At 42.7% G+C, this 13,995-nt stretch overlaps 1 protein-coding gene across 50 annotated transcripts in view; it reads right to left on the bottom strand.

Moving 5' to 3' along the window:
* Positions 1–13,995, bottom strand: part of MACF1 (microtubule actin crosslinking factor 1) — a 357,817-nt gene that overhangs the window by 155,660 nt on the left and 188,162 nt on the right. For all 50 annotated transcript variants that reach the window (XR_014807490.1, XR_014807491.1, XR_014807489.1 and 47 more), the window contains 10 exons: positions 13,746–13,874; positions 12,431–12,508; positions 11,691–11,852; positions 9,575–9,679; positions 8,869–8,964; positions 8,166–8,291; positions 5,484–5,636; positions 3,782–3,936; positions 939–1,065; positions 354–537 (listed from right to left, as the gene is read on the bottom strand). Coding sequence is in view for 46 of the 50 variants with exons in the window: in XM_084963963.1 (XP_084820089.1) it covers positions 354–537; positions 939–1,065; positions 3,782–3,936; positions 5,484–5,636; positions 8,166–8,291; positions 8,869–8,964; positions 9,575–9,679; positions 11,691–11,852; positions 12,431–12,508; positions 13,746–13,874 (1,315 nt within the window). In the remaining 4 variants the exon portion in view is untranslated. The remainder of the gene's footprint in view (positions 1–353; positions 538–938; positions 1,066–3,781; positions 3,937–5,483; positions 5,637–8,165; positions 8,292–8,868; positions 8,965–9,574; positions 9,680–11,690; positions 11,853–12,430; positions 12,509–13,745; positions 13,875–13,995) is intronic.

Below are 13,995 nucleotides of genomic sequence, written 5' to 3'. Positions count from 1 at the left end.
CTTAGACAGAAGGCACCACTGGTTCTGGCAGACCTGACAATCCATGTGTGAGAGCAAGGCCTTATTTGGGGAAACTTCTGCCCTGCATTTTATATTCATCTTTAAGGACCCAAACATGTAAATTCCACAAGAAAATGTGATAGATTGATTAGCAATAATGACTGAAATATGGCCTCTTATTGCATGATCTGATTTTGAGAATTCATTTTGACAAGTGTTTCTCTACCTCAAGTCTTTTAGCAACTCAAATGGTAAAAAGGTGATGATGGCACTTCCTAGTTTATATGAAGGGTCTAGCAGCACCCCCTCGGAGCTCTCAATCCACCCTTCCTCTCTTCTCCCCAGGCACACACCATTCTCCATGGACTTCATCAGGTGCTGGAAGTGGGTTTTACAAGCCTCCACCTCCTCTTCCAAGCGCAGTCGATCAGCCACAGAGAAGAGTGCCGAGTCACGGCTCTCCTGCAGAAAGTCTTCGTAGTGGGTTTGCAGGTTCTTCATAACCTGGTGGCATTCTCCTGGTGCTGAGGAGCGGAGCTGCAGAGAAAAGGCCAGAGCAAGTTTCAACAGAACGGGAATGTAAGACAAAATAGTGCACAAAACATAACTATAAACATGCTGATTTTTCACAAACTGAATTTGTCCACGAAATCAGCATCCAGATCAAGACACAGAAAATTGTGAGCAACTCAGAAACACTTTGCGCCTCCTGGATGTAAACCTTAGTGATGGTTAATTCACCAGGATTCCCCCCACTCCACACACTTATGAAAAAGTTTCTAATTCCTAAGATCCTGAGGCCTCTAACCCTCAGCAGTATCCCTGACTCCAGTATACACCAGTTGGGTGGGTGGGAGCCTCACAGTAATGGAAAAATATTCCTTCTGAAAATAACTTGCTAATAGGATGTGAGCCTAGGGTAAAGCTGTCATAATTACCTTTTCCAGGTTCCAGGTCTTTACAAGATCCAGGTCCTTCCTCAGATAGTTCCAGGAGATAAGGCTTTTGGTGTTAACATGTAGCTGATGCCAAAGGGCCATCACCTTCTGGTAAGACTGCTCCACCCTAGGGGACAACACAGAAGCTGATTACAGTTTTCTAAGACTGGAGTTCCACATTAGAAGCCTTCTAAGGAGAAAGTGATTGCCTGCTCAGAACTGGGCTTTTCTGCTGAGCAGAGAAAGGCAGCAAGTCAAGATACTAACAACACAGGATCCTTACCTAAATTAACTGAGAGTCAGAAGCAATCTGCTACACTATCATTTTTTTATGTCAGCACATATTTATCAATCTCACAAATGTTACCTGAATATGATACAACTATGAGGAGTTGAAGACAGGCATAACCAAGGAGAGCAATGAGAGAGAGAAACAGGGATAAAATAACTCCATGTGAAACTGTTGAAAAATGAACACATCACTGCTTAAAACGTGATTTGCAGTGGAACTGAATAGTTTGATACTGGAGCCTTTTTTTTTTTTTTTTTTCCCCGCTTTTTAGGGCCACACCTTTGGCACATCAAAGTTGCTAGGCTAGGGGTTGAAACGGAGTTACAGCTTCCAGCTGATACCACAGCCACAGCAACATCAGATCCGAGCTGTGTCTGTACCATGACTGTGGTGGAGGACACACGATTCTATTCATTTGTGAAAACCACAGTACTGCTCACTGCAAAGGGGGATTTTTACAGTTATAAAAACTTTAAAAAAAGAAAGATAAAGAATAAAATAGTACTGCACTCCTCAATAACAAATCCTGGAAGCTAGGAAATTGTGGGACGGTACCTTCAAGATTTAGAGTGAAAAGAATTTCCAGAAGAATTCTATAACTGACCAACTCATTATGAAGGAAAAAGAAAGAAATTTTTAGATATGAGAGCACTCACATTTACTTCTCATGCACTTTTTCCACCAGGCTACTAGAGAGTATACTCTCCCAAACCAGGGAATAAACCAATGAATAAGACTTGCAGTCTAGGAACCAGAGGGTCCAACATAGAAGAGAGATAAAGGGAACCTTCAGTGTGAAGACAAAGGAAAATGCCAGGAAGGCAGCACTGAAGTCGGCCTACAGAGCAGGATGGTCCAAAAGAGATGTTTCCAAGAGAAAACTGAGCAATTACCTAGTATCTGGCTATATTAAGAAGCATTTTACAGTAAAGTAGGAGAGTTTGGGAATAAATTCATAGCATACAAATAGGCAACTAAGCAAACTTAAAAACAATTATCAACTCCAAGGAAACAAAGTTTTATAAGAAAGTAAACAAAATAATTTGTTCATGCATATATGCAATCACCTATCTCATTCATTCTTTTTTTAACAACCATTTATTGAATACCCACTACATGTCAGGAATAGTTCTAGGTGATGGGGATACAGAGGTAAACAAAACAGACAAAACCCTCTATCCTTTTGGAACTTCTAATGGGAGGGAGAAGGCAATAAACAAAAGTATAATCTTTCGGGAAGTATTAAGTGCCCTGGAGAAAGATAAAGATGAGTAAAGGAGATGGAGAGTCAAAGGCACTGAGTCGGGGTGATGGTGCATAAAGGTGATAAGATGAACTAAAGAAGTAAGGGAGTGAACCATGTTAATATATGAAGCAAGCAGAGGAAGTGCAAAGGCCCTGAGGCAAGAATATGCCTGTGGTGCGTGAAAAACTAGAGCCCAGCGCAATCAAGGAGAACAGCAAAGGATGAGTTCAGAGAGATTAAGACATGATTAAGGCTTGCAATAATGCCCTAGAGTGCTATACAGTTCAGCTGCAAACAAAAAAACAAAATTGTGTGGCTCGGTCACTGCTGTAAAGTAGGTTCAACCCCTGGCCCAGAAACTTCTGCATGCCACAGGTGCAGCACTGCCCTTCCAAAAAAACCCAAAAAAACCCACAAAAACTGATTTAAACAGTTTGGAAGATGGGTAAAGGAGAAGTATATTGCAGATGTGTGTGTGGAAAACTAATTGATAATTTCCTAGAGTAGGAAGTCACTGGATAATTTCCAAAGTTGAAAAAAAAAATCAAGAAATAATAGGGGAGGAGTTCCCATCATGGCTCAGCAGTTAACAAACCCAACTAGTATCCATGAGGATGCGGGTTCAATCCCTGGCCTTGCTCAGTAGGTTAAGGATCTGGCATTGCCGTGAGCTGTGGTGTAGGTCGGAGACACGGCTCAGATCTGGTATTGCTATGGCTATGGTGTGACTACAGCTTTGATTTGGAACTTCCATATTGCAGGTGTGGCCCTAAAAAGGCAAAAAAAGAAGAAAGAAATATTAGGGGGAAAAAATCACATTATTTAGAAATTTGATATTAAAAACAAAATCTGCTGAAAGAGTTGAAAACAGTTAACTCTGGGAAGCAGAACTCTGGGGTAGGGGAGGTGATTTCTAGTTTTTACTATAAGCTTTGTGTTATAAATCAATTTTTAAAAATCTTTAAACAACACATCTTTATTAAATCTATACTTCAATAAAATATAAATTTAAAGAGGAAAGTTACCTATCAGTACAAAGATCAACTTCTCAGAGTAAACTGTTTATAACCAAGAATTCTTTAAAAAGAATTATCACTGTGTACATCTCAACTGAACGTAAGCATTTACTGAAAATCTACTATGTGGCTGGCAGTGCAAGACTTGATTCCTAACAGGAGTGTTTCCCAAATGAATCTTCAAAACTTGGTCTCTCTGTTCAGAATCACAAAAGCAGATTCATGCCTCCATCTGTCCACCCAGCCAAAAAGCAGCGGTGGCAGCAGAGTGGCAGTGGAGCTGAGTTACCTGCTGGCCATCTCAATGGCATCCTTATTGGGTGGGGGGATGAGGAAGCAGACTGATGGCACCATTGCCTCATTCCCTGTGGGGCTGATCACTTTCCACTTGGTCCGCTGTGAATTGTCTTCCAACACACACTCATCATTCTTGCAAATAGTAATCTGAAGAGACAAGTTTACAAATCAATGCTAATGGATAAAGCAACAACCTGGTGCCTATCTCAAGGCGATGAAATCCTCAAGGAAAAATCATTTTGGAGATCTTCCATCACTTAGTGAGAGTTCCTAACTTTAACAAAAAGATAACGAGTCTAAATATACAACCCAGGAAAGGTTGGGACATCATACAAATCGAGGGTTTATTACATGTCTGGTCCATGTCAAGTAACTCGGTGTATGAAAGTTATAAGGAGACTGTTAAGGCCTCCAAGAGCAATCTCTGTACCTACTATCCATAGGGTACACATGAAAGGGACATGAACACTCACAGCTTTGCTTTTGTGATACTTCCTCCTCCTCCCTTCCTATCACCCCACCCAAATCCCTGAAAGCGTTTAAGCATTTGAAATCACCAATTCTTTCTCTTGGGAGACAACATTATCATCTCTATTTTATAGACAGAAATACCAAGACAAAGAAAAGTATAGGAAAAGTTCCTTTATTCTTTTGTATAACAAATATTTACTTGTCCTGTTATGTGCTTGGAAGTGTGCTAGGCCACTAGAGGTGAAAACAGTAAAACGATATGTCTATATTCCACATATTCTGATGGGGTATCTGGTTAAACACTGTGTGACAAATGTCATTTACCAGGGAATGCGTGGAAGACACAAGACCTGGTCTTGGTTAGAGAGGTAAAGAGATTGATTATTCAGGACTCTGAAGCCACATTATGGAATTCAGGCTTTCTTTTTTTGTTGTTGTTGTTGTTGTTGTTGTTGCTATTTCTTGGGCCGCTCCCGTGGCATATGGAGGTTCCCAGGCTAGGGGTTGAATCGGAGCTGTAGCCACCGGCCTACGCCAGAGCCACAGCAACGCGGGAAACGAGCCGCGTCTGCAACCTACACCACAGCTCACAGCAACGCCGGATCGTTAACCCATTGAGCAAGGGCAGGGACCGAACCCGCAACCTCATGGTTCCTAGTCGGATTTGTTAACCACTGCGCCACGACGGGAACTCCGAATTCAGGCTTTCTAAACAGAAATGGGGAATAACTGTAGGACTTAAGCAAGGGAGTGATTGTTTTTTTAAGATCATGTTGGTGGTAGGATAGAAAAATGCACTCAATGGTGAGACTGATGCAATATTCCAAGTAACAAAACTTATGGTCTAACTTAGTAGCAGCAGGGACAGAAAGATGTGCAGTTGAGGGATATTTATTCATAAGCCTCTTATTGACGTGATAGTCCTACTAGTTGTGTGGATAAAAGGACAGGAGTCAAGGATCTCTCCTGGGGGCTACAAAGCACTATTTCTATCCACACCTAGGCAACGGGGTGGATAATGATGCCAATCGATGAGGCAGGGAGCAGGTCAAGATTGCACAGTTGAGGCTTATTTTATAAATGATACAAGAGATTTGACCACGCTTAAGTTCTAGTGCCAGAACCCTATCGTCTGACCTCTCCTTATTATCAAAACCCGAACTGAAGCCTTCCCTTCTCCCTTGCTGCCTCTGGAGTGGGAGATGCTCCTTCCTCCTCCTCACCTCGATTTGCCTGTAATCACAGATGGCCTTCACGGAAATGGTGCTCTTTAGCACGTGGTCGGGACTGCGAGGCTTTAGCTGAACAATGGCTTTTGATCTCCCAACAAGACTGGCAACGGAACTCTTGGATTGTATAAGCTGCTCCTTTTCATCCTACAAAATGGGAAGAAAACCAAAAAGACATTAATGTTGCTCCTTGGGAGGACTTGGTCAACCAAAAAAAACTGAATGCTCCACTCCCTCCGAGAATGTCACTTCTCAGTTAAGTAGGGATCCCCTGGTGGAGCCATTTTACAAACACAGGGATAAAGAAAACAGGAGAGGATGCTTCTGTCTGCTATCAAGTGCTTTTTACTCAAATTTTGCACCTTGAGAAAGGTGTCCTTTTCAATGAACCATAAAGCCACATGCAAAAATAAATTAATACGTAAATAAAACAAAAAAGAATTTCTAGCTGTGAAATACAGCTCTACAGCTAACAAAGGTTTCTCCAAATAAGGTTCAGAGAACATGGAAGTTAAATACAATAATAATAACGAGGTGTGGTTGTTATTATTATTATCCAATTTCTCACTGGTGGAAGCCAGCTCTTGCCTCTGCTTAGGAGAAGCTAGAGTTATGCTCTTTTAATTTTTTTTTTTTTTAATAATGATATCTCCCAAGCTCTACTACAGATATTTTACTTTCTTAAAGTGAATCAAACTTTCTAGAGAAAGGTCTTAGCTCTTCAACCAACAATCTAGAAACCAATGCTGTTGGTGAAGGCATCGTGACAGATGATTTAGGGTTTACCTTTTAGAGTCTTGCTGTGCTGTATTTATATAAATTTGATTGGTTTGAAAGAAGTCTCATGCAAAATTGAAACTCTCAAGTCTCTGCAAACCCAATTTTCTTAAAAACGAATGAACTTCCTGTTAACAAAATTGGTAGCAGTCTACTACCAATTCCATTAGAGAGTAAAAGATAACCTTTATTAACGAGGATGTTTCTAGCCCATTTTGAGGTATAACAAGTCCCCGGAAGAGGGCTTTCTTAGGATGGAAGTAGATGTGATGAGAGTAAAGAGTTAATAATGTTAAGAAATGCCATTAAAGAATTAAGAATATGCAAGTAAAGAAAAAGAAATGCTTAAATAAACTACCTGTGCCTGTCCCCGGGAGCATGATTGGAAGAAATACAACTTTAACTTATTAAAGAAAGAGGAATGGACTATGTCAGGGAGACAGCCATGCTGCTCCGTCTTGAGAGCTGGTCTACCCACTTCAGTTTCCTTGCAATAAAGATGTCAATTTCTGTCTAACCCACAGCCAAACATCTCAGGCTCCAGAGACCAAGTGCTCAGCGTGGTCAAAGTTCTGAAAAGGACCAGAAGCCAGGACAGATGCTCCCGAACCTGACGGACAAGCTGAGGACAAGCTGAGGAGCAGGCCCAGGTGACTCCATGGCCCGATGACGCCGCCAACCCGATGCCCCTGACCTGGAGAGGAGGGAACAGAGCAGCGACCCTCGAGAAGAGAAGATATGACACAATTGCAGAGGAGTTACCCTATGACAGGAAGGTACTCTGTGGGAGGGAGGAGATAATAGCCAAGGATTATTAGATTCCTCCTTCATTCCTGAAGTACCTCCAAGAGAGACATTCTAGAGACAACATCGGAAAAGTCAGGCCTTCACCCTTCATTCCAAATTAGTTACATCAACAGATTATTTGCCCAGGTGAAACAGTTGAATCTAAACCCATTCTTAGCTTTACAATACCTGAAAGTGGCTTTTTTGTTTTTTTGGGTTTTTTTTTTTTTTTGGTAAATCAATTCATGTTCACAAATGCCCAAGTTTCACTCATGAAAAAAAAAAATGACATTTTTTTAGATTATTCTGGTTCCCTTATTTATAATTTTTTACAGAAATATGAGACTTTCCTGGCTTCTCATACAGGAAGAGTAATTTCCTACTACATACACATTTCTACTTTAATTTGAGATGTAGCTTGATCCCTGTCTTGCCAACTCTGTAATACACACTCAATAAACATATGCAGTTCTGCTGCTGATTTTACTAGCAGCACGCCTGAAGGAACAGTTCACAGGAGAAAATAAATGTAAGATTATTTGGATTAAATACTGGACACAAATCTTTTTAAAAAGTTAATAATGCTACAATAGCAAATTGGACAAATACTGCATTACATCTAAATAAGATCTGAATATCCTTAATTAAAATCCATTTTCAAATACATCCTTCTTATCAAAAGAAAACTCCCAAGGAGAAAAAACTTGGCTCAGGTCTACTTCCTTGATGTTTTGTTTTAATTCTCTTTGCATGACAGAGTGAAAAAGAAGCTAGTGTCAGCTCATCCTGTCAACCCCTGTTTTTCATGTTCTACACCCCACCTTTGGCTCCAACTATTGAATAAAAATAGGAGCACTGCAAAAGAAATTATGATGAGCGCTACGTGGCTCAGGGACATGTGGCTAGGCCCTTATTTCAACAGCATAGCCAAAGGACTCTTATTAGCAATTTAAGGAAAAAAAGGAAAAAGAACAAAACTGACTAAACTCTAAATGTGAGCCAAACTTTCCAACGATGACCCACAGCCCTAGAGTGTTCAAGGATATAAATAGCAGCAGCTGATAAGGTTACTCTTTTTCTCAGAAGCAATCACCCCGCTGATACAACACCCACCATGGAGTCCTGAAGCAGGTCTTCCAGGCGGGATAAGCTGGTGCTGTGGTCACAGGAGTACTTTCGTTTGATGGAGTCTTGGAGGTTCCTCAAGAATGACTCCAGGTCTCTGGCATCACTGAAGAACTGCAGGGATAGAGTGATATGTTTAGTGATAATAATCACTAAATGATTGTTGTTGTTTTAAGCAACTCAGATTTTGGGGGTTCTTTTCTTTTCTTTTCTTTTTAGGGCCACACGTACAGCATATGGAAGTTTCCAGGCTAGGGGTCGAATTGGAGCTGCAGCTGCCAGCCTACACCAGAGCCACAGCAACACGGGATCTGAACCACGTCTGCGACCTACACCACAGCTCATGGCAACACCAGATCCTTAATCCACTGAGAGAGGCCAGGCATCAAACCCTTGCTCGTCCTCATGGATACTAGTTGGGTTTGTTACCGCTAAGCCACAACGGGAATTCTGGCAACTCCGTTTTTGGGGTGGTGGTTTATACAGTAAAGGTTAACCGACAGAGACATGTTTTTAACCTCACCTTTCTATGTGCGTGCATGTAGATACATGCTAACATGCACGGTCACACACACAATCTCTTGCCCAAATGAAGAAGGTTATCCTCCTTATCCTCTCTGTTGCATTCATATACTCACACATGTATACACACTCAAATACACACAGACACACAAACTCAAAGCCCACATACCTGAAAGTAAGCAGCATTCTCCTTCACATGCTGCTCCACACACAAGCACAGCTGCTTCATCCACTGCAATTGGGACTGGACAGCGGCACTGTAGGCCTGCAGCAACCAAGCACATGGTGGGGGGGGGGGGGTGTCAACAGCCCTGCTACACAAGGTGCAACACACTCTTCAGCTACACCACACTGCCAGGGCCAGAGAGGCCAGCAGAAGACAGACAGAGATACTTGACTGGCAATGGCTCAATGCTTCCATGGGAAAGAGGCATAATTTTTTATCCAAAGTGGTTTTGGTAAAAGGTGTGACATAGAAAGGGGCTCTTCCACACTCAGTTGCAACTAAATGATCTGTCAGCAAAACCCCGGTGTAAACAAATCCCTCCCGGCTTCCTCCACTGCTTCTCTTCTCTAGGCACAGGCTCCACTCCAAGACCCAGGGACTGTCTAGGTAGTTAGTTGAAAATGTATGGTTCAAGTCACTCTCCCCAGGAATACAGGAGTCAGCACCACTTCTGCTGTTTCTCCTTAGACTACCACCAAAACTGTCTGTAGTCTTTGGGGGAGGGGGTAAAAAGGAAGAAGACCCAAGAACCATGATCCTGATACGTCCTCCCAGCTGCTCAGCAGGACTAGGTCTGAATACGTTTACAGTGACCCCCCCCCCAACTCCTGTCCCAGCACTTGACCTCACATCGTCCCATGTCACACACCTCTACTGTCTGCTTGGCTGGGTGGTTCTCCAGTGACAGCAGCTCGGCTGTATCTTGTAGAGACCGGAACACGTCCTGTTTCTCCTCTAGTTCCATTGTCAACTCCTGAAAATTAAATTCAGTTTTATCCAACAGGTGCTATAAAGGGAGGAGTAGCAACGAAGAAAAAGCTGTGTTCCTCGCTCTACTCTGAAGGAGCCCGCAACCCAGGGTTAGTGCCAATATGAGCTGCACAGACAGACATGCCAGAAGATTTCAGAGAAGAGCAAAATGCTGAAATTGCTGGTGAAAGATTCACAAAGGATAGGGGACCTGAGCAAGAGGAAGAACACGGGATGAGACTGAAGGAAAGGAAGGAGGGAGCGTGCCTGGAGTGGGCCATTCACAGTAGCACCCACCGAACTCAGCACTTGAACCACATATCTGACTGGCTGGCTTGCTCAGACTACCCCCTCAGCCTGTAGTGCCCTCCTCTGGCCCTCCTTTCTGTTAACACTGTAGGGCCCTCGGTTTAGATGTCAGCCCTTCTGTGCAGCTGGCTACTGATCCTCACGACTAGATTCGATCCCTTCTTGAGCACTTGATTCCTCTCTAAGCACTTTCTTTTTTGGTTTGTTTTTTGGGCCGCACCTGCAGTCTATGGAAGTTCCCAAGATAAGGGTCGAATTGGGACTACTCTGCTGGCCCACGCCACAGCCACAGCAATGCTGGATCTGAGCCACGTCTGTGACCTACACCACAGCTCATCGCAACTCAGATCCCCAACCCACTGAGCGATCAATGCCAGAGATCAAACCTGCATCCTCATGGATACTAGTTGGATTTATTTCTGGTGTGCCATGACAGGAACTCCCTCTGAGCACTTTCTTTATAACAGTCTAATTTCTGTTCTCATACAAACTATTTATTGTATTATAGTATCTTTCTTATTTACTTCAGAAGAATCATACACCACTGTCTAATGAAGTAAACATTATTAAACATCTTCCTAGGAGTTCCCTTCGTGGCTCAGAGGAAATGAATCTGACTAGTATCTATGAGGACGCAGGTTTGATCCCTGGCCTTGCTCAGTGGGTTAAGGAGCCATGGGCTGTGGTGTAAGTCACAGATGAGGCTCAGATCTGGTGTTTCTGTGGCTGTGGCATAGGCCAGAAGCTGTAGCTCTAATTCAACCCCTAGCCTGGGAGTCTGCGATATGGAAATACTAAAAACAGCAAAAAAAAAAAAAAAATCCTACTTATATATATATACATATCTTTCATTGAAAAGAATAAAAAGCATTGTCCCATTGTCCAATGCTGAATTTTCCTTTCCATTTTACAAACCAAGAGATTGAGGCCAAAACATTATTATTATTATTATTATCATTATTATTTTGTCTTTTTAGGGCCACAATCGCAGCATATGGAGGTTCCCAGGCTAGAGGTCTAATCAGAGCTGTAGCCACTGGCCCACACCACAGCCACAGCCACGTCAGATCCTTAACCCACTGAGTGAGGCCAGAGATCGAACCTGCAACCTCATGGTTTCTACTTGGATTCATTTCCACTGCGCCACGACAGGAACACCCAAACATTACTGAATAAGTTAAAGAGAATTCGGAATTTGTGAGAAGCTGAGAATATACCTCAGTTAAACAATATTAAGTCCTATACTACATGCCTTGCTATATTCACTTACTAAATCTTAGCCTTTTACACAACGCTTTGAAGTGGTCTATTATTCCATTTTACAGAGGTTTAGGGAGATTAGATGACTTACCAAGGTCACGGAGCTAATAAGTGGAGGAATAAGAATTTGATGTTAGATCTACCTCATTCCAAAGCCTATAATCTTGACCACAAAGTTACATCGCCTCTGAAATGATTCACTTTTCAGAGTGCTGCTCTCTTCACCCACAATACTGCCTTTCTAAAGGCATTCTAAATAAATTCATTCTAGAGCTTAATTTCCCCTCTCTCCATGCACACTTCTCACATCAACAGATGCGTTAAGCAGGGTCCCTATTTCCATCTAGCAAAACACAAATCCAGAAACCCAAGCTCTCAGCAGACCAGCCCCTCAGCTCCTTCTGCTGCTATTACAAAATAGGACAGGTCTGTCATGCTCGACTCACAGAGAAGTAATTTTTCTTGGCTGGGATATTGGGATTGTTGTCACTCCAGTCATATGCTAGTTCTTCTTCCTCCTTCTCATTCAACCAGATCAACTCAGCTGTAGCTCTAGAGACAAATTTATGCAGGCTCTGAAGGTGTCTCATCCGGAAGCTAGAAGTTTCCTAGACAAAGGGAGGATTAACAAGGTTAGGCTGCCAGCCTTTCATCTGGAGAAGATGGCACATTTGACATCAAAGCAAAGAATAGCTGAGGAAATAAATTTAGCCTTGCTTCTTAATCCCTGGGTGCTTCTCCGCAGACTTAAATTTAGTACAAGTTAGGTATAGGGCTCCCAGAGAGCCCCTGTCAATCCTCGCTAGAAGTGAGAACTCGCCAGGCCTTTGTGGTGCTCCCTAGATAAAGAATGACCCTGGGCCTGTCCTGTTCTGGTCAGTCTTGAAAGACAGGAGTCCCCTCCCTGTCAACCTCAAGCTTTCAGTGTTAATGTCTTGGCGGACATGAGAGCCACTGCTTAGGTGAAGTGTGATAATGAGGATAAGCTCAACTTACTTCAAACTTTCTGGGGCAGTGGTTTCTGATCCATTAAGAGAATTGAGAAAATATTATAATACATATGAACAACTGCACAGTAAACAATATAATCTATCAGACAGAAAACCAAAACAGGGCCAAACCAAGAACTTCCTGAATTAGGGATCCAGGTTCTCCATGAACAGAACAAAAGACAGTCAAAACTCACCTTCAATTTACAATACTGTGTCTCCAACTTTCCAAGAGTTTCAACATAACTGGTATGGAAATTTTGGGACATTTTTCCCTGATAAGAAAGGAATGAATTAAAAATATATTAGAGACAGAGTAAGTAAACTACATCTATGGTATGATTTCAGCTATGTAAATGTTATGTCTGCACAGAGATAAAGATTGGTTACTCTGAGAAAACAAAACACTTGACCAGCACACTTCCGGGTGAGATTTCATAGCTCAGAGCAACACTGAGTGAGGAACAGTTTAGCAGGGCAAGCACACTTGACAGACCTCCTGGTCCTGTGTTTCCAGAAATTCCGGGAGGTTTCCAAGCAAAACCCAGACCTCAAAGTATTCAGTTGACTTTTTTTTTTTTTTTTTTTTTTCTTTTTCTTTTTGCTCTTTAGGGGCACACTTGCAGCATATAGAAGTTCCCAGGCTAGGGGTTGAATTAGAGCTGCAGCTGCTGGCCCACGCCACAGCCACAGCAATGCTAGATTCGAGCCAAGTCTGTGACCTACACCATAGCTCACAGCAATGCTGGATCCTTAACCCACTGAGCAGGGCCAGGGATCGAACTCACATCTAGTCGGGTTTGTTACCTCTAAGCCACAACAGGAACTCCTAATCAATTGGTTTTTGGAGAGGAAGGTCAAAATTTTGAGTGAGGAAGAGGAGAGACTGTTTAGTTTCTCTTACCAGCTCTCTATTGCAAGAAGATAGTGAAGTGGAAAAAGCATGAACTTCTGGAGCAGAGGGCCTGAGTTTGGAAACTGCATTCATGACTTACTAATTTTGACCTTAGCTTTCAGTATCACTATTCTTTTTTAATAAAAAGGGGCTAATAAAAAAAAACCTTTCTGGAGTTCCCATCTTGGCTCAGTGGTTAATGAACCCAACTAGCATCCATGAGGATGTGGGTTCAACCCCTGGCCTGGCTCAGTGGGTTAAGGATCTGGCATTGCTGTGAGCTATGGTGTAAGGTTGCAGACGTGGCTTGGATCCCACATTGCTGTGGCTGTGGTATAGGCTGGCGGCTGCAGCTCCAATTTGACCCCTAGCCTGGGAAGTTCCATATGCTGCGGGTGCGGCCCTAAAAAGCAACAAAACAAACCAAACAAACAAACAAAAAAGACACCTTTCTCACAAAGTTATTTCAAAGAGTAAGAGACACTTCATGTGAAAAGGGGATTTAAGGTCAAGTGTGGCTCATGGGTAGCCCCCTTTCCCTGAGGGACAGGTACACCATGCATGGCCTCATCGTGCACCCACCCCACCCCCCATTATGGAGTCTGAATGCCCCACACCTCATAGAGCCTGGCCTCTTTGACACTCGAGCCCAGTTCTTCCACACTGGCATGGATGTGCTGCTGTGTTTCCAGCTGAAGCTCCACACTAGGCAGGTCATTGCCCCACTCTGCTCGTTCCAATTTCATCTAAAAAAAGAAAAATACAAATATAATTTATTGCTAAGTTGTCAGAAGAAGAAAACTGTCAGAATCAATGTTTGGACAAGGGGGCTAGGGATGGGGGTTGAGGAAAAAAGGACATCTAAAC

This window comes from Sus scrofa, chromosome 6 (assembly GCF_054392235.1).
Source record: "Sus scrofa isolate SSC_HxYL_T2T_F1_AM1 chromosome 6, Sscrofa_HxYL_maternal_Yorkshire_Landrace_v2.0, whole genome shotgun sequence".
NCBI lineage: Eukaryota > Metazoa > Chordata > Mammalia > Artiodactyla > Suidae > Sus > Sus scrofa.
Note: the sequence above shows the minus strand (reverse complement) of the source record. Positions and strands in the feature narration are given on the sequence as shown.